General features: G+C 35.2%; 1 protein-coding gene across 2 annotated transcripts in view; it reads right to left on the reverse strand.

The window, feature by feature from the left end:
- The window catches only part of LOC145297645 (uncharacterized), a 282988-nt gene that overhangs the window by 28755 nt on the left and 226348 nt on the right, over nt 1-27885 (reverse strand). For both annotated transcript variants that reach the window (XM_080143761.1, XM_080143762.1), the window contains exons 2-6: nt 26829-26953; nt 18609-18994; nt 10247-10300; nt 9657-9795; nt 7370-7485 (exon numbers count right to left, since the gene is read on the reverse strand). In XM_080143761.1, coding sequence (XP_079999887.1) covers nt 7370-7485; nt 9657-9795; nt 10247-10300; nt 18609-18994; nt 26829-26953 — 820 coding nt within the window. The remainder of the gene's footprint in view (nt 1-7369; nt 7486-9656; nt 9796-10246; nt 10301-18608; nt 18995-26828; nt 26954-27885) is intronic.

The raw sequence follows: 27885 nt of genomic DNA on the forward strand, positions 1-27885 counted from the left end.
CGTTCCTAATTGTCAATCCTTTCATAGTATTGTCCATCATCAAACTGGCAATCTGATCAAACATTATCTTCGAGTGACCTTTGACCTCACTAAACGCTGACTCATTTAATATTAAAAATAATTATTTCATTAATGCATAACAAAAATATCGAATTGGTTAATAGATTTAAATTTTAATATCTGCCATGATATTGAATTTTCAGATCGGGAGAACATATAAAAAATATTTCAGAGACCATTTACTAGTTTGAAGAGTTCGGGAAAAGCATTTCTTATTCCTTTTTCTTGTAATGGAGTTCAGCCATGTTAAACTCAGATTCTTGCAAAGGTCATAGAGGTCAGTTTGTGCTGTCATAAGGGCGGTAGCCTTACAATTATAACTGAAGTTGTTTAATAAAAAAAATTATTTTAGAATGTTTGTTAATTTAGAAACATGAAATAATTTAGTCCTATTCAAGAATGCAAAAACAAACGTAGATGTAGTTTAACAACAAAAAAAAAAAAAGGTTAGCATAGTCTATAAGCAGAATTACTGCCCATTTTGTGGCAGATCGAAACAGCTTGAAATATATCTGATAGATCACTTTAAAGAAGATTGTTTTACCAGAAAGTTTTTCGATTAACGCTCAATTTGAAAAATAATATAGTTTTCACGAAATATGTTTCCTTTAAACGTCCTAAGAATTTAGGGTATGTTAATGTTTTTTATTTCCAATTAAGAGATAGTAGTGTCATCTATACCCAAGTGCTTGCTTTATTTAAGTGTAAAATAAATCATAGAAACCTGTAAGATACCAATGATTAAATTTATATACTTCGATTCGGTTTCAGTTCTACTGCTAAATTAATCAAATACCCTTGGTTTTGAGTATGAACTTAAATTTTATCCGACCGTAATCCTCCGATTTGGGAGCTTTTCTGTACTAATGAGTCGTCGTTTATCATATCCAAAAGGTCACTCAATGACAAAGGCTTATTAGTTTTGTCAGGTTGGCAGTAAGAAAAACACTTTAAGTATTGGAGAAAGTTGATACGATCATGTTGTAGTCTGCTTGGAAACAGTATTGATGTATTGTGCACCACAGACAGAATTTTGTGAGTGTGCAGTTAGACTAGTTGCTTATACCCTCATATCTACTATGACCATGATTAGTAACATTTGCCAGTGTCTTGTCTAAAGATTAAATAGAAGCAGTCGTCTACAGAGTATTTATTAACAAAATATCAGCCTTAAAAATAAATGAATTTATAAATCATCTTTACGTATAGTATCGGTATAAAATAGCGAAACAAGAGTTTAAATCCCACAACCAAATGCCCCAAGATAATGTTTGTTGAAAAATAAATCTGAAAAATAAATCTTTGTTTCGAAATTAACATATTTCACACACATTTTGCATAAAATTAGTCCGAAAATAAAATTGAACATTTTATTTGAAATCATTTCTAAAATTTGAAATCAAATCTATTATTAAACATGACACAGAAAATTTGAAAAATAGTAATTTTTAAAAACTATCTTTTACCACGATTTCTTTAATGAAAAACAAAAATAATAATTGTATAATTTTATACAATTTTCGAGTAGAGAGTTATTTCTCCTATAGAGAAATTAGTCCCCAGACAAGAGTTATCGCCCCTGGAGAATAATTGATTCTAACCAAATCTCGTTGTGGATGCAAGATCATTATGTACTGTCATGCTACCTCACAATCAGGATTGAAAACGAGACTTCGGCCTCTTTAGCTGTTCTGACTATGTACAAGGATGCGTCTTGTTATATCAATTGGATTATATAATTGCACGATTAATATAATTGGACCATTAATATAATTGGACCATTAATATAATTGGACCATTAATATAATTGGACCATTAATTAAAATTTTCGTAATATTGAAATAAAGAAACATTCATATCTCATGCTAATTTCTTTCGTTATATTTTATTAAATGTTTGTACTTGCACTCTTGAATATAACCAAGCTGTTGAATATCCCTAAATGAAATAAGAATTCTGAAATATTTTTTATTATACGAATTCAGTTATTATTGTGAGGGTGCATCTTTTATAACAATACAAGCTAATTCCTATCGCCCTCGCAACAGCTTGACATGCCAAAACAACATTGCAATAGAAATAAATAAGAGAAGGTTTTGCTGAACTCTTCAAACTAATTAATAGTATCTGTAATTATAGTAGAAATATTTTAATAAGTTCTCCCGATATGAAAATCGTTAGTTCTTATTTACTATACCAAGTACGTTTGATTCTTTTTACACTGTAAAATCTATGACTCGTGCAATTTCTTATAGTAATGGGAACAAATGTATTCTTTATGTATTAAATATATTTTCGCTGCTTAACAAACTGTTAATAAACAACATCTATTTATTATCCAAGTGTTTCTCAATCGTCGTTTGCTTTCAGGTATGTGTGTCGTATTTGTTAATAAAACAATAACGATACGGGTCCGTATTAGCAATGTCGGTTACCAATGTACGCAGAACATAATTCTATATTCTCTACACGTATGTTGCTAAAAATAAATGAGAAATTAGAATATAACATGATCTAATTTTGCATAATAATGTGTCTTGTCCTTCCAGGCGAACAAGGAATAAAATGATGCACTACAGACGGAAGATATTCATGCGATACAAATATTTTCATTCAACATAAATGCATTTATTTTCTGTTTCTGTGCCACTTTCCCACTACATATTCTCTTTCTCATTCTCAACACATACGCACGCGCGCGCGCACACACACACACACACACACACACACACACACACACACACTTCAAGAAATAAAATTATCGCTTTATAAGGGACAGGTACTTGCGTTACAATTGTTTCATTCCAATGTTGGCATATAAGTACATAAAAGTTCATTAATATATAAGCTTGCACAACTGATAAACTCATCAGCGCACATATAAACCAATTTTACAAAATGTTCACACAGATATTAACATAGCAATATTCTTTTTTTTTCTCTTAGCCGAAACATATATTTAATGTGTCAATTAAACATTATCGGCATTTTATATTTCAAGTACACTTGACTTTTTTGTATCTCCTTGACACCAGTGCGATTTCACTTTTCTTGCTCTTGGCTATACTACATTTTTCAATTTCCGGTAGTCAATGGTAGCCCTTGATTTCTTAATTCAAGATGCGCAGCGGCTTTTATAATTCAATTTCAGATAATCAATATTATTTTTTTTTTCTGTCATAAAATTTCATTATTATTATTTAATTAATTTTAGCCAACATATTTTATTATTTTCATATTTGAGACTGTATGCACAATAACCCCAAGGGTGTGTTTACATTTAACGGTAGTAGCCATGGAGTTTTTAAGTAAAGGCTCACAGCAGTTATGATTCAAATTCAAATTGGCAACATTTTTTTCATCACTCAGATTCCAGTATTATTATTTAACTAGCAGAGCCCGTTTCTCAGAGTTGCCCGGGGAGATATAAGAAATGTTAAGTAAGAAAATATTATTAAATATTCTTTTTGAATTGCTAAGTATCCATGTACCAGCGTTGCTCGCCAGAAGTATGGCATAAAGCCAGGACAGATTTGGTAAGAGAACATACTCACAAAAAGCAAATTAAATTATGATTATCTGGTGCACTATCGTATGTAAGTTACATAAAATAGTGACTACGAATAAACTGCTGGAAAAATCTAAGCAGAGAAATGTTATATATTAAAAAAATTGAATGTGGAAAAACTACTGTTTTGTTATATAAGTTTTTGAAAAATACATGAAAATATGCTATCGATAGAATAGTAGTACCATAACAATTGAATACAAATGGAAATATGATTATCTGGCGCAAACAAACGCATGTATTTCCGAAAGGAATTTATTCTTACCAGAAAAATTGTTTTGTAGTTTAGTTGACCGAAGTAGGATTTAAACAATTTTTAACTGCCTTTTAATTATCAATAATGAATAGTTGTGATTTTATGAAGTAAAGAAAATGTGATATGTGATACTAGAATTAATTCGAAGTCAGTTAAGTTGATTAGAATTCATTTATAATTGTATTCTAGAATAGTGGATCTGATCAATGTTGTTGAAAAAAGTGGGCCAACAAGGAGGTTGGCTAGTCATGGCTAGCAGTTGTTTGGTCAGAGTCACAGCACATATAAATATGAAATGATATAAGTTAAATGATTCTTAGTAAGCAAATGTGTTTAAATAATGAAGCATTGGTTTTGTTATTTGTATAACGCTCATGCATACACAATATTTAATGTTTTAGCTTCTGGTGCTAAAACATATAGACGTTGTCGGGAGCCTACGCATAAACATTTACATGAAACTGACTATTGATAAAACAAAGTGAAGCTAATATTAAACCACTATCCAGGATAATACTTTGGACTTGTGTATTGTCATGACAAAATATAATTTAATTGGTTGCTAAAGCCTTTTATATTTAATTTTAAAATTTGATAATCATCGGTGAAAGTAAAGTCGAGAGAAATGAAAAGGCGTTCCTCACCTACAGTTTCATGGAGTAGTTGTGTATAGCTGACATGTATCAAGTACTTTTTTAGGAACTGGAATTGCTGTCTCCTATAAGGATGCGGTCCTGTATATGACCTTAAACTATATCCAATGTTGAGGCCCCGGCTTGCGGGCTTTGGGGAGTGTGAAGCCACCCTTTAATTGCCATTGCTCTCAGGTACACTCTGACTCGGAGTGATAGTACCTGGTAGGGACCCAACTATGGGTTAAATAGAAATCGACTTAAAAAAACAAAAAAACAAATATACTCTATTAAAAAAATTGTTCTTCCAAATCACTGGATTCGGCATTAAATAACCTGCAAAGGATTGATACGCCGTAAAACAAAAACAACCAACCAACCTATAAGGATGCACATCGTTTTCAAGTATATCTGTGTAAACTTTGCTACTAATTTTTGTGAGTCAATGTATTTCTAAGCCACGTTAGAATTTTATCTCGATCAGTAAAGTACAGAAGATTGTTTAGGAAGCCATTGTTGACATTGTGAGTTGACTAATTGTTAACTATTCTTTAATATTTTTTATTACACGTTACCGTGTAAATTTGTTTGATAGTATTTTCGAGTTAAATTCAGTTTTCACGATATTTTTTATGTTATGGTGTTAGATGAAAGTACAAACTAGTAAGAAAGACCCCCATTACCATGTTAAGAATGTCTTTCGAAATACTAACGTTGTTATTTCAGCACGATATCAGAGATGCATAAGTATTCTATTTTTTTTTTTTAAATGTGTTCGTTTCCCAAATGAAAATAAGGAACTAATTTGGAACAGTATTTTACGTCTAAAGAAATATTTAAACGTAAAGAAGGTATGTATTTAGTTATCGTGGAAACACAACGACGAACTGCGCGAGAGAATGGAAAATTCCATTGATATAGAGATACGTGTACAGGAAATTGAATCGTGGGCGAAAGTCCATAATGACACGTAGGGAAGAATTGAAGAAAGTCTTTCTCTTTCGAAGATGGGTTGAATTGTGATCAATTGCAGTTTTTCGACGCTCCAGCTTTGTTTATCCTCCCCCTGGAAAATGTATGCATGATAGAATGAACGAATAAAACATCAAGCGATATTGGCCACTGAGAAACATTATTATGGGAGTGCTTTTTATGTTGTGCATAATTGCAGATTACAGGTTAATGAGAAAGATGAAAACTTTGACTGCCAAATCACTACAGAAGTACGAGATCACATTGTAGTATCTGTTCTTCAGATGTTACACTTCAATTTCTTGTTCTCTGTCAGTGGAGGAGAAGTCCTTCACGACTGAGACAATTTTTAATTTTTGTTTCTTTTCTCCACGTTAAAAAACGACCCTGGTGTCTAACTCTGTCCTGTGGGGGACATTGTAAATAGGAACTACAGAAGTACGAGCAGAGAATCCCATCAACAAATTGGACAAACCTTGAGGAATCAAACCAGTTATAGTAAAAATGCAGGAGATGGTGCCCTGAGCGGCACTTTTCCAGATGTGATAGCGGTACTCCATCTGAGGATGCACCTCACTCTAATATGGAAGTAGAGGATTGCATCATGAGTCAAATATTTTCTGAAGTTGTAGTACTTGATCGTACTATAATTCCAGAAAATATTTTACTCATGACTCATTCTTCCAGCAACCTTGGCAACATATTTAATACTGAACGCACAATATCTTTAGTAAACCATTATTAATTGTTTCGATGATATTTACGGTATATCAACCCTTTTTTGTTTAGATAATATTCTGTGGTACTATTTGATAGTACCACTGATCATCGTGGTCCCCCACCCACTAGCCAGGAGGTGGTGTGGTCGTAAGCGGAGGGATACACCGAAATAAATGACCAGAATGCAATTTCGCGATTCTCTTCTTTCCTCTCTCTCTCTCTCTCTCTCTCTCTCTCTCTCTCTCTCTCTCTCTCTCTCTCTCCCTCCCTCTCTCTTTTATTCCGGAAAACCACGGGGTAAGACACATATTTCTGCCTCTCTGTAAATGAGAGGGGAAATCCTTCTCTCTCTCTCTCTCTCTCTCTCTCTCTCTCTCTCTCTCAGCACTGCTTAAGGGTAGTTAGTTTTTAAAGAGTTAAGTATTAAAGTTAATTGTTATGATTTGTAAATTGTTTTTGTTGTAATGTTGTAATATTTTTGTAAAAAATAAACAGATAAGATTTATATATATATATATATATATATATATATATATATATATATATATATCACAACCTGTGTTGCGTGCTGTTATGTCTGCCTTAAATGTCGAAACGGTGCCTGAAGATGATTTCAGTCAGAGAGACCCCAACTACCAGAGACGGCATCTTGAGAGAAGGAATGAGCCAGCCACACCCAAAATCCTAACATGACTTTACTCTTCAACTCTGATAAAAAGACGTCTAACCAACTGATCCTCGTATCGGACCATTGTGTCACAGTTTGGTACTGTTACCAGGACATTTACGTAACACGTGAATCGGTCAATGCCATGGACCGGCTCGGCTCATAGTGTTACAATCCAACCATAATACTTTCTGTGAATCATTGATTCGCTGTCTGCATTTTATGGTATATTAACGATTTGGGGTTATTCAGTATTAAAATAAAATGCACATTGTGACGACCCATCGCAACAGATTCATTGAATATGAGTTACCATTTTACTCATAGCAGGGTAAGGATGGAGTTGTGTCTTTTTGTTTCTAAACGGTTCCATTGGCACACATTAGATCGGATAAGATTCGAACTCGGTGTCGGTGTTAAATAATCAGCATTGAAATCCATCCCGCTAATCAAAAACTTTGGTAGGAAGTTTAGAGAAAGATGTTTTTGCTCACCTGGAGTAATTTGATCTTGTCGCGCAACTGTTCGTTTTCTCGCTCAGCCGCGTGTAGCACCATCTCGATTTTATGTACTTTCTTGTCAGCTTCCATCTGCACGGAGATGATGACACCTGGATTGAAGTAGTTACAAAGAAAAAAGAAAGAAAGAACAATAAGTGTGACGGCACATGTTCTATATTAAATGAGGTTGAGACATGTTAAAGCGTTTTATGGGTCAATTAAGATCACTTGGCGCTGCTTCATATTAACTAGAAGTAACACAATACGGTAAAAACCATTGTAATATACCGGTTCTTGTTAGATCACCGAAGTTAAGCAACCTTTCAGTACCAGAAAGGTGACTATTTGGGAATACCAGGCGCTGTATGTAGGAGGACATCGACACCCCCCCCGGCAAGAACTGAAAAATATCTAATGTCGTAATCTCCAATGATGGAGATATACAAGCGATTGGGGACCTCTTATGAATTTTATATTTCCATGCAACTTAGGAAGGAGGAAGCTGGTTCAACCCGCGTATGGTGAGTGTCGCTTTGGTTGGTCGAGGGTAGCAGTAATATGTTTTCGAATTTACGTGTAAAAATAATTTCCAAAATTCATATGTTACTTAGATATCATTGCCAACGTTTGTAACTTAGGTTCAACTGTCACCATGTACGCGGTAATTGGATCTGGTAGATTGGTTGAATCATGTGATACAGAAAAAAAATTGAGCTTAGATTTTAGTCATGGCTTAGACTTTGGAAATAAAACGTGCAATGTGACACCAAAAGAATATGAGTGATTAACTTTTTTTGTGGAAATAGTTCAGCGAGAATATACTCTTGCTTTTAGAAAATATTGTGTGAAAATCAGAAAAAAAAAAATGGTAGTCAAAAGTTCTGGATCAAATAAATTTCAAACACCCCCGGATTATAAACGACCATCAGAATACGTTTTGCCGTAACACCGAATTTTGAAAGTTTTACATACAATTTGATTTTTATAAATAAAGCAGTAGATGTGTGTGAAAATATTTAACCGATAAACTCTTAAACTACTGATCATATAACACTGAAATTAACTGGAAATAGTAACCATACATCAACGATGGTTTATAACGAAGGCAATCGTTGTTTGGATGGATGAATAACGCGTATAAAAATACATCGGTAAGTTTAAATGCAAAATGTTCATTTCAACTTGCCGACATATTTTTATTACTTTTGCGCATGCGCAAATTTATTCATAGCTTGAAGTGGTTTAATTTTAAATTTTTCTTCTATCTATCGATAGCTCAAACGGTAGAACACGCGGCTGGACCTCTAAATGTTTTGATTTCGATTCTAAGTATTTTTTTTTAACTTTTGAAATCATTACTCTATATTAGGTACGATATAATATTCAAAAGAGAATTGGTTCTGTAATAATAAATACGAAATCTGCATGAATTAAAATATATTAAAGCGTATTTTAAAACCGGGCAAGGCCGGGCGTCCCCTCACACACTATTTATAAATAAACAATACGCATATTTATAACTTTGCTTCCGCAGATTTTTATTTAAAAAAGGGTTTAATTCACGAAAAGATTTACTATTAAAGAAAGGGTTTTATCTACAAAAAGTTTTTTTTAATTAAACATGTGCATATAAAAAAGGAGAAACCAAAGATTTGATCTCAATCGAACACCTTTATTAGAAATAACGATAGAGTATAGAAAACCTAGCAACGTCTATTCTGCAAGAAAAGGGGTTCTAAGGCAGGAGATGAGATCATCACCCTCGGTAGATTTCGTAGTTGATTTTGTACTCTGTTAATTGAGCGACATCCGTCAAAATATGGCAGCAGTATTTCATCTAAGATCGCATTTAACTCTTAGATGGGTAGAGGACTGCATCTAGAGCAATTGAATGATCTAAGCGTAAGACACCAATCGTCACATGGTGTTGCACTTGTCAATAATGCATAATGATTCGTTGCATTTGAAAAATCGTGTGCGTAGTTAATATTACAATTTATTTTTAAGAGAAAATGCTCCAGACAAAGCGTGACGCCACTTGTTGTAAGTAGCAAACAAGGACGAAAAATGATTATCTAAAAGACAGAAGATGCCTATTGACCTTAATTTGGAAGAAAAAAAAGTAGAAGGGAAACAGTCAGTAGGAAGAGAGTTTCACAAGCCTTTGGTTCTTGGAAATAAGCTACTGGAATATGAAGCTGCAAATCATATACAAGATAAGAAGTTCAAAAGAAACGATTGTTTGTTTGCTTTTATTTTTATTTTTTTTTTTTTTACTTACCATTGATTAAACGTGTCACTCGCCACAATCGAAGCATGACCATCAATCCGGCTGCGTCTTTAGCCGCTTGAGCGACATCGACGAAAGAGAAAACGACGTCTAGGGTGAAAGAGATGATAACCACAAAAGCGTCCAGGACCTTAAAAGAAAAAAAGAAGAAAAATACTGAATCGGTTTTGAATCGGAAATTTTCGATACACAAAGACGACATATTATTTGCACGCGTGATTTTGACTTGATTTATATTTGTGAAATCATTCGTCTTCTCCCTTATTATCTCAGCTGTATACCAGGTGACTCATTTAAAAGTAGCTCAATCTCGCGATCACCATATTTCTGGGTTACATGGTGAATATGTTGTATTGTAGTTCAAGTTTTTTCATCGATATTTGTCGGCATGCAAATGATACCCAAATAAGTATATAATCAACGACTATTTTCATTGTCTCATTCTGACTTACATTTTACCGATCGTCTGATATTTCGGCTACTTTTAAATGGACCAACCTATGTAATAGAAATTTGCATGTAAATATGCCACAAAATTACATGTAGAAACATTTATTAAAATGTTACCGTCAGCCACGTACCTCGGCTTTGTGTTTCAAAAGATGGGTTCCTTCCGCAATTATTTTGCAGATGACCTGTAAGCAAAATGACAAACACATTTTAAGCAGGTCAATTCAAAAAAATGGCGTCCAACATTTAAAGATATACTTACATTTAAATGTGGGAATATGCATTATATTTACAGTTTTAAAAATATTTATTATTTTACATTTATATTTACCATGTTTGGGTATCGTATTCTACTAAGAGCTTGCTTGAAAAGAGTGTTATTCGTATCTTTTGGATGTTATCCTTTTTGTAATGGAGGTCATTGAGTTTCAACTATCAATATAATAACACATATTTTATCCTTGAAGTAAACAGGGAAAGCAATTTAAGTGTCCGACAAAATCCGTTTTGTCTATATATCTATAAAAGTGAACGTGTCTTTGTATCTGTCTGTGTGTCTTTCTGGGTACATTTTCCTACGTAATAACTCTGTCAATTTTTAGTCTACAGACTCGAAATTTGATATACAGGGTACTGAGATTTGTAAAAATCTATGTGATCTGTTTTCGGCCAGAAATTTGGCAGTTAAGGGGTCAAAGTTCAACGATTTGACCTTTGAGAACTCTACCAAACTCCTCCGCCAATTTTGGGTCTAAACACGTGAAATTTTAGATGTAGATTCTTTGGACATGGATCTAACTTAATAACCTGATTTGAGCCCAAAACAATAAATGTTAAGAGGTCATAATAGGGGTCAAAATTTAAAAAATTGACTTTTTTTGCCCAGCATACACCTCCAAACACCCGGGCAACGCCGGGCACTCATGCTAGTATTCTATAAAATCAATATTTTATATTAATATTATCTTAATGATCGGATGATTCTGTTTGTGAACTTTTCTTAGTTCGGATATTAATTTCATTATCATTGCTTATTCCTAAACGAATGAAAGATCCGAACATTTCAGTCGATGATTTTATATTTGTATAGACAAAACTTCATTTTCTTCTGTGTGTGTGACGTGACTGTCCCAGGAGCGGTAGGGCTCCCCATTTGGGGAAGGTTAAGACTCCCGAAACTCTGGAGAATGCCGGGCAACTATGCTTGTGTTGTTAAGTATTATTGTATGTCCGGGCAACAGTGGCCGACCCTGCTGAAAGGAAGAGTTAAGTTACAAGTTTTATTAATTTTTATGAAACCCACATATAAATCTAATTGCTTGGTGAAAGTGACAATTTGATGTCATTTTGAGAAACATAACGAAATATAATTTCATTTCCGATGCTGGCCTCTGAGCACAATGCTAGAGGAAGGGTCACGGGGTTGACCTCATCCGATCGTGAGAACCACAACTGAGAACGTTCACAGATTCGCAGGTGCATGCAGGGAATCGGGAATTCCCCTGGAATGATGTACTTATTGGCGATTGGTCTAGAGAGCAACCTACCCTGCCCCTATACCTCCGTACATAAGCGAATTCCCGCGCCAAAATCGTCAGTTGGAGAGAGTTGGAGCTGAGTTCTGAGCGAATCTAATCCTAATTGAAGAGTCGTCGCCACCCCTCTCCTCCCGTCCATCACCACTGAAAAACTAAGAGTAATTACATCTAATTGGTACTGAATAGTGGTTGTTAAACAACAATTGAACGATTGTATATAAGTGTATGTCATATTTTGTATATCTAACCTGAATAAACCAAGTAGAATAGATATATCTGAGTCTGTCTTTCTTTTACGTGCATGAAAAGCTATTCACCTCCAGCGTGACAGTGGCATATCAACCCGACGGTGAAATCGACTCGACCAACTCGATCAACGAATCCTGTTACGCCGAGAGATCATGCAAAGACTTCCCTGTGAAGAACGAGCACGACACCTATGTGACAAGGGGGTCCCTGTTAGGGATCGCTGAGGGTTCACATATGGTTGCCGGTGACCGGAAAGGTCATATATATATATATATATATATATATATATATATATATATACTTTAGAATAACGTTATCCAACAAATCAATTAGTATGGAAACCTGTGATTATTAGTCTTACAAAATATTATTGGCAGTAATATTCTATAAGGGCAATCCCATCTAAATAAAAAAAAATTTTCAATATACCAGATAGAGCAAATAAATCAAATTTTAGTCATTCAATAAATTTTAAAAGTTATGACGTGAAATGGTAAAATTTCAAATCAAAAATATTTTTATTATTCTATGTAAGACAAAGAATACATTTGAAATATTATAACTCCTTATCTTATAGGATTTCGATATCTACCATTTCTTCAGAGATGCTAATATTTTCTCCTCTGAAGAGATGGTAGACATCGAAATCATATAGGATAAAGAGTTATAATATTTCAAATGTATTCCTTGTCTTACATAGAATAATAAGAATATTTTTGATTTAAAATTTAACCATTTCACGTCATAAATTAAAAAAAATTTTGAATGACTAAAATTTGATATGTGTGTGTGTGTGTGTGTGTGGTTGTGTGTGTGTGAGAGAGAGAGAGAGAAAGAGAGAGAGAGAGAAAGAGAAATATCGCCTCGTGGAATGTGAAGACTAAAGGAGAAAATAGAGGAGGCGAAAGTTACGAGGCTGCCGAAAGTAAACCCAAAAATTAAATAATAATAATAATAATAATAATAATAATAATAATAATAATAATAAAAATAATAATAATAATAATAATAATAATAATAATAATAATAATAATAATAATAATCTATATATTAATACGCTTGTAACTATCTATCTATCTATGTCTGTCACACTTTCCGGCAAATTTGATTGGTTGAGAAGATTTTATTCTGGAATAGCGGATTACACATTAAACATTAGCATACGGCGGTCTCTCTTTCTCCCCCTCTCTCTCTCTGTCTGCTGTCTCTCTCTCATTATATTTCTCTCTCTCTCTCTGTGTCTCTCTCTCTCTCTGTCTCTCTCTCTCTTTCTCTCTCTCTCTCTCTCTTTATATATGTTCTCACCGCTATATGTCTTTTTACTTCTAGAAATTTACGGTTTGACCGTTCAAAATATGTTATGAAATAATTGATTTTTAGGTATTCTTTAAGGAAACAACCATAACAATACTTTCCACGGGGCGGGGACAAAAATTGAACATTTATTTGTTTTTTTTTTTCATTGTTTATTTTTCTTTACATTTGTTTGAGAGAGAGAGAGAGAGAGAGAGAGAGAGAGAGAGAGAGGGATCGATAGATAGATAGATAGAGTGTGTGAGAGAGAGAGAGATAGAGAGAGGGGGAGAGAGAGAGAAACGCAGTTTTCGTTAATTAAAAATATTCTCGCAACTACGACTGATTGCTGTTAGATATAAACAAAGCCAAGAGGATAAAGAGGGAGGGGGAGAGAGGTGGGGAGATAGAGGAGTGAGAGGGAGAGAGAGAGAGGGGGGAGATAGATGGGGGGAAGAAAAAGTAGTTTGGCCATCAGAGTTTCTGTTTGGCTTTTTTTTTCAAGTTCGGCCCTTTTCTGTACGCACGCTCAAGGCAGAGAGAGAGAGAGAGAAAGAGAGAGAGAGAGAGAGAGAGAGATGAAGGGTTAATGTAAATGTTTCAAGGTACGGATATGTGATGGGATAATGTGTATGTGAAAAAAAAAAAGAAAAGAAAACGTGAAATTTTCACGGGTCCAGCTAATAATAATAATAATAATAATAATAATAATAATAATAATAATAATAATAATAATAATAATAATATATTTACAAAATAATAATACATATATTTATAAAATAAAATAAGATGATCGATATTAATATGTTAATTAGACATCTAGTCTATATACCCTATTCTTCTGATATATACATTGAATGGGTATGAAAAGAACGTAGATTAGATCAAAGTAGAATATAATAGTCAATAAAATAAGTCATGTTTAGAAGAATTATAACAGACAGAATATTCAGAATAAAATCACGCTTTCTCTTAACGGTTAATTTAAAAAAAAAAAAATCTTCTGAACGCTATTAAAAGTTAAATTCTTCACTAGTTTGGAGACGGAATGCGTTGTTGTGATAAGTGATTTTTTTCTCTACTAATTCGCACTTTTTATTTTAAGATTCAAATATTAATAACTACATTTTATTTCAGTATTTAATTTATGTATTTCTGTTGTATTAAATGCTAGCTTCTTTTTTTTTTTTTTTTCTCGTCCATAAATGTTTATTTATCTACCGAGTTGATTGCAAAAATAGATTACCTAATTGTACTCATTTTTAGTTCGTGGGAGGGTAATCCATCACCATACTTTCCCTTAAACAGGTCCGTTGGACTTTTATTAAGTACAATACTTAAAAGTTATTTTTTATTTTTTATTTATTTATTTATTTTTTTTTAATGGAGAGTAGAAAACGCATTGTGGATGCGTTATCGGCAGCTCCTGTTACTCTCGCTTCTTCTTATTTGTCCCTCAGTCCTCATTTTTTAAATGAGTGATTTTTCTGACAAAGGGAGAAGATAAAGCTGTTTTCTAGGTTGGCAGTATTTTTGCGCGAACAGTTGGCAGAGTTGGTGGAAATTTTCTGTTTCTATGTCTATCCTTGTAGCCATGTCACTAGTAAGGGTGCTGGAGGTAAACGTTTTGTCTGGGCTGACGTTATCCGCCTGATAGTCAGGGACCCGAACCTTGGATTAACCACTAAGGAGGCTGTCCTATCAGCAGGTGCAAAGTACTGGGGCTGCTGTATTGCCATTTGGTGAATGGAATCTGGACCATGCAGTAGCTTCTGGTGGGGCCTCTCGATGCCATACTAGTGGGTAATTGTTACGGCTTTACCTTATCATGTGGTACAAAAAAAAAAATTCTTCGTTTCTTTTTCTCTCTTAGTTTCCCCTCTCTGTCCTGCTCTAAGTAAATCTGTCGACCTAGTCCACAAATTCCAAAATTTCATCATGACAAGTTTCAAGAAAAAATACACGATTAAACCCGGTTCTCCAACTTCCAACGTAGACCCCTACTACCATGTCTCCTTCTCCAACATCAGGGGTCTACGTTCTAACCTTCCAGAGGTTGAAACCCAATTACAGGAGACTAAACCAGACCTTTTATTTTTAAGTGAAACTGGCATTGGACAGGCTATTTCCCTAGATGAGTTTGCAATTACAGGATACTCTAACTTAACTTCTAAATCTGACCCCCAAGATCGCCATGGGCATGGAATATGTGCCTATATTAAAGATAGCTTTCCATGTGGGAGGGACATCTCCAGGGAAGATCCTAACTTACCCTATATGTGCTTCCGGGTTGCTTTAGCTCACACTACTGCATTTATATTTACTCTCTATCGCCCCCACAACAGCGGAGTTACTATCTTTCAAAGCATATCTGAGAAAATTGACCAAGTCCTTTCTACTTATCCTTCAGCTAACATTCACGTATGTGGAGACTTCAATGTTCACAACGTCGAATGGTTGACCCACTCAAACAAGACCGATGATGAGGGGAGGTTCTGTCATGATTTCTCCATTGCCTATGACCTCACTCAGATTGTTCAGGAACCTACCCGTGTGCCCGATAATGACGGCCAGTATGCGAGCCTACTAGACCTTTTTCTCACAACTTGCCCTGAACTATGTTCAGTTTCTGTTCTGTCGCCTCTTGGATCTTCCGACCACTCTGTTGTATCAATTAAGATAAAAATGAAATGTAATAAGTCCCCAGACGTACCACTTCATCGTACAGTATATCGATGCACTAAGGCTGACTGGGATATCTTCCGTACATTTATATCTGATCTACCTCTGCATTCCATGTTTAAAAAGGATGTGTCCTCTATAGTATTAGACCTAACTGAATGGTTAATTGTAGGTATTGACCATTTCATACCCTCTAAAAAGTTTCAGCAAAAACCTAACAGCCAGCCATGGTTCTCTCCAGAATGTGCTGCTGCCATTGCGCACAGAAATCACTTTTTCCACTGCTTCAAACGTAATAGATGTATGGAAACTAAAGCCGTTTTCAGGACTGCCAGCAACCATTGTAAGAAAGTAATAAGGAACGCAAGAGAGTTGTATGCTCAATCTGTTAAGTCCAAAGTAGCTGAGCAGCGGCTTGGTTCCCACCAGTTTTGGCAAATAGCAAACAGAATCCTGAACAGAAGCGTGTGCTCCATCCCAACTATTATCAATGGACCTGAGGTAATCTCGTCAGCATCAGACAAAGCCAAACTCTTTGTCAAGAACTTTGCAGCTAATTCTACCCTTTTCGACCAAGACCGCCAACCCCCAATATTTCCTCCTGTATCAGAAAACACGCTATGTGATATACGTATATCTGTACGTGATGTTGCCAAGCTAATCAAAAATCTTGATTCCAGTAAAGCAACTGGCCCTGATGGTATTCCAATTATAGTACTCAAAAAACTTGAACCTGAACTAGCGCCCATACTTACAAAACTGTTTAAACGTTGTCTTAAGGAGAATAGTTTCCCATCTCCCTGGAAAATCTTATCAGTATGCCCTGTATTTAAGAATTCAGGTGATCGCTCATCCCCCTCTCAGTACAGGCCAATAAGTCTCCTGTGCGTCATGAGTAAGTTGCTAGAATCTGTGTTAAATACAGAAGTAATCAAACATCTCAACAAAAATAACCTTCTTAGTGACACTCAATATGGTTTTCGTTCTGCTAGATCTACAGCAGATGTCCTTACAGTTATATCGCATAGGATTAGCAAATCTCTCGACGGTGGCAATCTTTCTAGGGCAATTGCTCTTGACATATCTAAAGCCTTTGATAGGGTATGGCATAAAGGTTTACTTCATAAGATCGCTAGCTATGGTATAGCTGGAAAAGTCTTCTCAATTATTAAATCATTTCTTTCTGATAGGTTCATAAGAGTAGTAGTTGAGGGGCAAAAATCAGAAGCTCTCAGTATTAATGCCGGTGTCCCTCAGGGATCCATCCTGGGCCCAACTCTTTTCCTGATCTACATTAATGATCTTCCAAATCATATCCTTACATCATTTGTAGACATTTATGCTGACGACACTACCATTTATGGTACCACATCTAAGACAGTAAACGAGCAAGTACTCTCCAATTCTCTCTCCTCTGATCTTGAGCATGTAGTACAATGGGGAAAGGAGTGGCTGGTTACTTTTAATGCATCTAAAACCAAGCTTCTCTCTTTACATCATCAACATTTTAATCCACATTTGTCATCAATTGAAATGAATGGCTCTCGTCTTCAGGAGGCCTCAAGTTTTGACAAGCTTCTGGGCTTGACCATTACTCCTGATCTTAAATGGAACACGTACATCAAATCTGTTGCCAAGGCCGCTGGAAAAATGGTGGGATCTTTCTATCGATCCAGTAGATATCTCACTGCTGATGCTATTCTCTATCTATATAAGAGCCAGGTACGTCCAAGGATGGAATACTGTTGCCACATCTGGGCAGGAGCTGCTAGAAAGGACTTGTCCTGCCTTGATAGAGTTCAAAATAGACTTCGTAGCCTCGTAGGAGATGTCCTTTTCTCCTCCTTACAACCTCTATCTCACAGAAGAGATGTTGCGAGTTTGTCTCTGATGTATCGTTATTTTCATGGAAAGTGTTCAACTGAGCTTCAATCTATGGTCCCCCCTCGCCAAACTTTCACAAGAAACACTCGTCTAGCTGTAAACACTATCAATAATTTCCCCCACTCTTTATCTGTGCCTAAACCTAAACATAGATTCCATGAACAAAGCTTCTTTCTTAGAACTGCACGCCTGTGGAATTGTCTTCCGTTTTCCTGCTTTCCGGCTGACTACAATATGGTTGTGTTCAAGTCTAAAGTAAATAAGTTCTTGATGAGCCGTTCCATATAAGTTATTAAATTTACCAAATTTTCATTACTAATGATTACTATATTGACCAACTTCTACTGTACACTCTTTAACCCTTATCCTTGAGTGGCCTCTGGGCCTTGATAATGTGGTGATGCCTTTGTAAAAAAAAAAAAAAAAAAAAAAAAAAACACAATATCTATATCACAACAGAGTATACGATTTTTTTTTTACTTCCTTTGGGGCGCGAATACAGCGAATAAAGAAGCATTTTTATGTTTGATATGTTTTGGAATGGGATTTATTTGTTTGGGCAGCTGAGTGATCATGCCTACAGTAATCGGATAATACAATCGAGTACGTCGCCTTAATGAACGGTTGTTCATAGTCGTAGCTGGTAATATGCTTAAGCTTTAGGTTTTCGGCGTACCTTTCAACGTCTTTCGCAGGATTGCATATCCGTCCGTATTTATTACTTACATTAGCCAATCATATTCTTCTGAGGAGGAACCTAGATGTATCTATATTACATCGATATTTGCTCGGCTGATTTGTACCCGTTTCGCCTGTTATCGACAAACTGGTCATTCAACACACTTACCTCAACCAAAAACAAACACAAGATGATAAGACTACATAAATGTAGAATGTGTTCGGCCACTTCTTTATTCGAGTGATGGTGTGCGCCGTGATGATCATCGTGGTGGTCATCGTGATGATCTCCGTGGAGACTGAAGTTTCCGCCGTATTCATCGTTAGTGCTATTCAGTAAGTAGTGTGTCACGGTTGCTATGGTCTGCGTAACTATCGAGTGCTCGCCATGATGATGCCGACCATGGTGCTTAACGTGATGGTGTCCCCCATTGTCGTGATGCGGGTCCGGTATCACCATCAGCGGGGCATACGTGCTTTCATCGAGGCTGATGTTGTGCGCCGAATCGCCATGGGTGCTATTCACAGATTCATGGTCCTCGTTGCTATCTGGAACTGAAAGAAAAATTAAAATAAAGTGGACCAGCCGTGAACAAAACATTGTACAAATATAAACCGTAGTGATTCGTGAATAAAAAGAAAAAAAATTATCACTCTTTAGTTCTGTTTTATTACATTTGATTTACAAACGCTCATATAATAATGCGCACTGTATATTTTATAGTAAACATTGCCTTTTGGTGGCCCACTTAAAAGTAGCTCAGAAAAAAAAATTTAGTAGAAAGGAGGAACATTCTTTTATTGTTTAAATTACATGTAGCATTGTTTAAATTACCTCTAGTGTTATAAAAGATGTTGGAACTTCTCCCCGTTGACATCTATGCATTTCTGGGCACGTTTTACAACGTTTGCAGATACTGCCTGTAGATCTTCTTTGATGATTCTCCTGATAGCGTTGTTCCTCTTTAGTTGGTCTAGATTGTGAGAATTATTTGCATAAACTTTTTGTTTTAAAGTCCCCTCAAAGATAAAAATCACGTGATGACAAGTTCGGCAAACGTGGTGATCATAACCTTTTGCTTATTGTTCTCCATTCCATAAGCATGTCATGAACTTGTGTCCGTGATCTGTGATACGTGTGGCACGTAGCGTCATCTTGTTGGAAAAAGAACTGCATTTTGTCTTGTGGTGTCAGTTAGTCGATAAGAGAACGATTAAAGAGATCGGGCTATTTTTAAGTTGGCCGCTTAATCTGAAAAATTTGATTAGAGAAAAATTAGAGAGATTGGGCTACTTTTAAGGCCCCACCCTGTATATCCGTCTTTTGCATAGATGGTATAGTGTATTATGTGGTTTTGGTTTTTGCGAATTGAATCGAGTACTGTATATACAGATGCTGCAGTTCAAAATCACGATTCTGAAAAATCACATTCCTTTTCAAAAGGCAGACTTTTATCAAAGCAGACACAATCTTATTTTCATATGAATAACGAGATTTCACTTTATATCGCGAAACGCGTCAACACATAATCAGGCGCGGCCGCCATTTCGTTTTTCTTCTTTGCCCGTAACTGAATCTCACACGCTACACAAACGCATCCAAAAATATCCCTTCCGTACTTATTACTTGCTAAAAATGGCAGCAAAGCATTGTACCACATATTACTCAATAGACATGCAAGATTAGCGAACGAGATGAAAGATAATACCTTCTTCTTTCCTTTTTAATTCTTCCCCATTTTGTACCAAGTGGAAATGGGACGTATTTAAGTAAATTTATCTGTGCCACACCCGCAAAATCTGAGCATGAACATCCGAAATCGAAGCATTGCCTCAGGTGTGGGTACGAACTCACTAATTATGAACCAATGAGAAGGATTTCCACTCGTTTGAAACAGCTGGTTTTTAATCGTCGATGATCCAGTGATTTCCGACATAAACAACAAAAAAGATAGTTTTTTTCTTTCATGCTGACACACCCATGCCATCGTTATTCCTATATGATGTCGACAACAACAACAGCAAAAACAAGAACAACAAAAATGCACTCAACACAGAAAGACGAACACTAAAACACACATACATGCTAAGAAATATTTAAACAAGAACAAAAATACCGATCATTATTAATCTTGGAAAACAATTACTAGATGGAAGAGTTAAAATTCTAGGAATATTTTGTTTCATTTTATGCGAAGAAAGTAAAGGGTAGTAAACGACTTTTGTGATAATTCAAATATTTCTGATATTTTAGCATCCATTAATACAGATATACCCAAATTTTATATTATATTAAACATTTGTTAGATGACTTATTATGGAAACAACATCCCATCTGAAAATTAAAATGTGAGATTTGAATTGAATTTGATCTGTAATCATTAGACATAAATTAAGTAATATTCCCTGAATTTCAACTTCTTCATAACATCCCTTAAGTGAAAAAACAATTGTTAGACACATTCTAGAGTCAAAATGTGGTGTAGCCGGGTTGAACTCTGGTAGTTTCTCGTCAGTCAGAAAACAACTCGCAACACAAATTCGTTTTTTCTTTTAGGAAATATAAAAAATTATTTTATTTTTTGCCTCGTGTGCGCACTCCCAAGCTGTAGACGAAGGGGAGACCAGGATGGGACAGATTACACGGGCGGCTCTTGCTTATTCATGTTATGACTAAAGTAAGAGTCTTATTAAAAGAGAGAGATACTTATCTTAGAGAGAGAGAGAGAGAGAGAGAGAGAGAGAGAGAGAGAGAGATGTTGTAAGAGAGATTGTTCGTTTATAACTATTCCTATATTTTAAATGTTCATTCCTTAATTGTGTTTATGGAAGAAGAAGCTCTTAGAATGATGAGATAGTGTTCACTGTTCAGACATTGTGTAGACATTAGATGTTGATTCACATTGTGGATATGAGATGTGTATATCACGACATTTTATAACACAGACATATAATAACAATTCAATTTACCTTTTTGTAGAATCATAAGACAAGACGACGTTTTATCAAAACACATGATGGGTTTATTTCTTCACGACCGGCCGTGGTTTTCATCATCAAGAATTCAAAGCTTCACATTTTAGTTTCAAAGTGACCGTCTCGCTTCCTAGACGTTCGAATTCCCAGACCCTCTCTGAGTTTTTCACTGACTCTCTAACTGACCAACTCTCACTTCCTATATTGAGAAATCCATGCATGTCCGGCTAACGTGATCAAACTCACGTGCCATCACATGCGCGAGTCGCACGTTTTTTGAACATTATGATTTCCCAATAACCTATTTTTTCTTTGATGTTTGTACAAAGGAATTAAACCTACATATCTAATTTATTTAACCCATATTTTATTATCCAGATTCTTTCTAACAATTGAATAGTTTATTTATTATTTATTTCATCAGAATTAACAATTTACTGGACATTCCATTTAAACCTATTGTTCTTTAAAACTCATGTCCAGGGTTCGATTTCTACTTTCTTTCACTTTATTTCCATTTTAACTAATCTCTCTATTTTTATACTTACATGAAAAGGGGAAAGCCCTTATCATGTAACACTTATATCGCTTTCTGAGTCTGGCTTGTGTTTTCCTGTCTCTCTCTCTCTATATATATATATGACTTGTTCTCTAGCAGGTGTTTAGACCCGATAGCTGTGGGGGGGAGCAATTATTTAATCTATTCGCCTCCGGCGACATCAGTTTTGACAGCTTCAACCCATCGCTCAGTGCGTTTTGGCTACCGATCGCCATGCAAGTGTGTGCACAGTCTCAACACGCAACAAAAAGCATCTAATAGATTTTGGATAAAACCATAGAATAACAAAAGAGTGTAGTATCATTATGTATTGATTATTAATCTTTGTAATGGAACATAAAAGTACAGCAAAACTGTTCAGTATGAAGAATTCATTTTACTTCTCCTGGCATATTTATAAAGAAACGCCCTCTCTCCCCTCTCTCTCTCTCTCTCTCTCTCTCTCTCTCTCTCTCTCTCTATCTATCTATCTATCTATCTATCTATCTCCTTCTTTCTCTTTCTCTATCTCTTTCTTTTTCGCTCTCTGTTTATCTTTATTTATACATTCATAACAGAGCTATTTGATGGCTAATTTCTCGTTCGACAACTGAAGAAACAATATCTTACCTTGTGCGTGCGTGCGAGCGGTTAACTAATCTACATATCACTTTGCAAAAGAGCATTTTGTTAATTAACTATTCGTTTTTATTGTTTTCAATTACAATGCTGTTTTCGGCAATGTTGGGATACGAGTCCGTATATATATATATATATATATATATATATATATATATATATATATATATATATATGAATAAAATAGACTAAATAATCGTTTACGCCCTTTCAGCTATCATCTCGTCAGGAGAAAATCGATAGTTTCAAATGTTTTAAATATTAGTGACGAAAATAAAGAGCCAAAAGGGAAGTTTAATGTGCCAGGGAATTGACGGTAAGCAATTAAAATAAATTCTATTTAATAATCGTTTAATAACGATTAAAACGATACAGCAGAGGATTTAAAAAAAAAAAGGTGGTGTATTCAAAATACATCAAAGAGATTTACCGATTTAATGAATTTCTTCTTACGGCATAAGGCAAGTTTACAAATGGCAATAGCGACGGATTCTAAAATACCCAAATGGTCACTGGAATCCATTGTATAATTTCTAATTTATGTCACAAACACTCTAGCCATTTACAAAAATAGCTTTGAACGGATATGCCGACATTCCTCGGTAGAAACGCTCCAGGCAATCAGCAATAAACCAACCATCACCCTGAGTGAAATAACGGTGATTAAGTGGTTAACGACGCAGACTGGCACCGGGGTTTGTCAAGTTCAAATCTATTTCGTTCCACAGAAACACGTTCAATTAGGAATATTCGCAACTTTCACGTAGCCCGTTCTTTAAGTACCCGATGTCTTTCAAGAAAGAACTCTAACTAGAACGATATCGGGGAAACGAAAGCCAACAATAATCATCTGATTCATACGAAATGAATGAATGAACATCTGGATGATGCCAAACAACCGTAATTACAAACACCTCCATTCCGAAAGGAGACGGTAATACTTGGTTTGATACCCATTCTAGGATTGAGCTGGACCCTACTTCGTTTCGACAAAGAAGGAGTTGTGGGGTCAAGTCATCCCCTAGGTTGCCAGAATGGTGTAAATGATAAATCTCGATTGATATGACAATTATACAGCATAATAACATTCGCACATTGGTTATCATCAGATTACAGAAGTTAAGCGATGGTGATCTTGGTCAATACTACATAGGTGACTAATTGGGAATATCAGGCCCTGTATGAAGGCGAAAAGCAATATTTCTCTGAAATAAAAAAACGGCGTCATCTTCTCTGACCGATTTATAACATGAAACTGAGGGTCGTTTGTGAATTCAGTATTCCTTAGTAACTTCCCCCTTCAGAAGAAGCTGGCTCAATCCGAATATGTCCCCGGCATGACCACTAAATGTAAGAAAAGAAGAAACCGATACATAGATTCGTGACTAAAGGACGAAGTAACTACGTGCAATTAGTAAGACGACACCGTTTCTGTGAGGGGCAATCATATTTCAGTCGGCGTGTAGGTAACTCATCCAGATCACTTCCGCTTCATTTCAATTGATTAACTCATTGAGGAAATGCGAGAACGCCGTGTCCTTGACTCGCTGACTGCTTATTTTTATCTTACAACTAATGCATTATCCGATGATAAAGTATATCTGACCTTATGCCACACCTATTGTTAATTGCAATTCATGCAGGTATAATTGTTTTCTTTTTAGATGCGTACTAGCTGTTCTATTCCTCGGTAGAGCGGTTTGTCGGTCTTTATTTGTTTCCCGCTACAGTAAGATGTGGGGTACAAGGTTGGAAGGCGAGGGAAATGGCGGGAGGGGCACCTTGTGTAGCAATATTTACATGTGGGTGTGTAAAAATAAGGTTGACAAAAGGAAAACCCCACGTTACATTAGTTAAGACAACAAAAACTAGAATTTTCCATTAGAGTTCAAATTAGAAGTAAGGTTGACGTGGATTGGTAGTTAAGTCATGGAGGGGAAGAAATACGTGGCACAAAAAGAGAGAGTTCCTGTCTCTGGGGAATCTTGCGTTGTTTTCAAAGTCTCAGTAATTTTACGGGGATGGAAGATGCAGCTCATTTCAATGTGAATTTCTGTAAAGTTCGCTGGAATTGATAGAACCAAATCCCAGATAAAAATAATGGAGTTACTTTTTGTTCTTTTTAATTGCTTTTATTATTCCAGCCACAAAAAGAAATGTAGAAAGGAAAAACAAATACTATTATCACAACTAGAAAGACAAGCAGCTGTTTCTGTCAAGAAAGAGAAAGACTGAAAATCGATGGAATCGATATTTTCCCTCTCACTATGCTACTCTCTGTTCAAAAACGAACGAACCCATCAATATTTTCCAGTAGAACACTTATACTAACTCTTTGATTTCACACTGTAACACAATATATTCATCCGGTGCCTTAGAGCACACAGTTTAGGTCTTGTTTTGCTGACACCTTGTTGTTGCTCGGTAGAAAGTGATGTCTCTCTTTCTTCTTTTTTGTTGCAGCTGTCTCCTTAATATGTTATTTTTAAAGTTAATTATAAAGACAGCACACGATATTTCACGCTTTAAGAATACTTTAGATTTTTTCTCCGGTACCCAATATGCATACGAAATAAAATTTAATACGATTTAATTACTTCTAGAAAATACTTTGTCCAGAGAGGAGTCATTTTCAAAAACCGAACTCTCTATTCGTCTATACAGAGTTACTCCCGTTCGGCAAGAACAAAAAATAATACTTTCGAAAAAATCAGTTCTTTTCTTTTTTCAAATTATTTTTCCCAATGAAAGGGAAGTTACTGTGTATAGACAAATAGAGGAGTTCATTTTTAAAGATACCAACAATTTTAAAATGCTTCAATCACTTAGAACTTGTTGTTACTCCACAACTTTCTCTTTTGCGCGACGAGTCCACGCGAACTTACGTCCTAAGTTACAATCTTCTGGACGTCGAAAGTTCAATCTAACTACAGGCGATATAAACTAAGATTGAAGTAGATATTATTTATTTAAAAGTTTTACCGAATCATGGTTGATGGGACGAAAATAATGTACTTCCATTAATTAATTACAAATTTCATATAGGAAATTCCGTATACACTACCGAATTTAGCAGCAGAAGGTCGTAGGTTAAATCGAACGATATTTTATAAAAGATGAGAATAGGTGTTGGAATAATCAAAACGATGCAAATTATCATTCCTTATCAAAAAAAAAAATCGAAGCATAAACGATCCCTTATATTTTAATGGCGTACACATCATTTTTATGAGGTACCAATTAATTTACCTACCCTGTAGTTTAAGGATTGAATGGGAACGTTGAATTTTAATGGAATCTATTACTCTATATTTTCATAATACTATGCTCTAAATACACAACAGTGTAAGTCTAAAATTCGACAAACGTATTTGAAGACCTTACATATCTATATATTAATACGATTGCGTGTGTTATTTTGTGTGTCACGCTTGCACCTTTTTTCTTTCGAGTGACCGTCGTTTAATTGTTATGACCTATTTCTTGTAATAAATAATTTTTACCAAAAATTCTTTATACTTTCTGTTTTCAGTTTCGATTATAACTGATGGTACTTAAGTCATCAATGTTTTTATAAAAATTTTACCAAGAATTCTTAATAAGTTTTGGTTTCGGTTTCGATTCAAGCTGATACACCCAAATCATATAGAAATAGTTTTTTTTAAATCACAATTAATATATAAGAATCGATAGAAAATTGACTCTATAATAATATATGCGAAATCTGTGTGAATTAAAATATCATATTTAAGCGTATTTTACGATCGGCGTACGCCGGGCGTCCCTGCTAGTATCATCTGATTACATTTCGGATATAATTTTCTGTTCTTGATTCATAAAAGTCTAAGTTTGTTGTGAATCCATTTCATGTAAGATTTCAACTTCTGCTCTGAAATGTAGGAAGACATTTAAATACATAAATCATACAGACATAAATTGTAGAGTGAGTGAAGTGCTGCTCTTTGCACATCAATATATTGTATTTAAAATGAACATCTTCCAAATTACCTTCTACTAAGAGATTACAAATTACGATTATTTTCTCAGTTTAAATATATTCAACAATGGCAGGTATGTTTTAAAAAAATCAAAACACATAAAACATTAAAACAAATTAAACATTAAAACACATAAAACATTAGAACAAATAAATCACACAGGCGCTTTCTGTAGAGTGAACAAAGCGATGCTCTTCCGATATGCTATCGATATATTGGTTTCAAAATCGATACTTACATTTAATGATCTCCAAATCAATAAGGAGTTCAAGGATGACGATAATGCCATCGATAACCACAAAGGCGATGACCGTGTACTGGACAGCATTGCATTGCAAGAACGCCGCTAACCTCTGCCGATAACTGAAAAAAAATAACAAAACAAAACTAAATAAGTATTCAGCACAATTTTAACTTTATATAAATCAATAAATGTAAAAGGTTTTTTTTGTTTATTGCTTCTATGTAAACATCACCTCGATTTACTTGTATTTAAATCAGTAATATAGCACAACATCTTGAAATACAACATATAAAGAGATTATGGAGAAAAAAGTCCGAAGATAATCACTAGAATATTTAATCGCATAGCTTTTTTGAAACAGTTTATAATGCATCATAATTTTCTGTTATTCATTTCATAGGAAGGGTAGAATGATCCAACTATTTTTTTCTAGCGATATTGGCAACGGATTTGATGTACATGCTTCCAGCTGACCACTACATTGTCATTTTCAAATCTAATGTAAATAAGTTCTTTTTGAACCGTCCTCGTAAATAATCTAGTCCTAACTTATTTCCATCACTACTGATTATGTTGTCGCATCATTTACCTAACACTTTACTCTTGTCCTAGAGTGAACACCAGGCCTTGATAAGCGGTACTCCCCTAAGTAAAAAAACAACGCGATTCAACGATTATCTTCAAGACGATTTGGATGATTTGGAATTGATATTGGAAGACAGGAGAGATTGCTGTATATGGGTTAGAGTGTAGGAAAGTGACTTGTTAACGAAGCAAGCCTTTGGGGGAAAAAAATAGAACGGAACAGCTGAAAAGTAATAAGAAAGAGACAGGATGTGACACCTTTAGCACATGACGAAAATGTCACGTGACGGTTTGTTGAATCACCAACGAGTTCATGTGCTGCAAATTAAGCATGGATAAGAGGTGGCTTCAATTATGGCATCGTTTTCGATCACCACAACTTCGGATTATCAGAACATTTGCCATTTCTGTACGGTCTCTAAAAGTATACCACGTTGAACACATCATATTCGCGTTGTTCACTGGA

Source organism: Euprymna scolopes, chromosome 18, assembly GCF_053919585.1.
Source record: "Euprymna scolopes isolate OS-2025 chromosome 18, ASM5391958v1, whole genome shotgun sequence".
NCBI lineage: Eukaryota > Metazoa > Mollusca > Cephalopoda > Sepiida > Sepiolidae > Euprymna > Euprymna scolopes.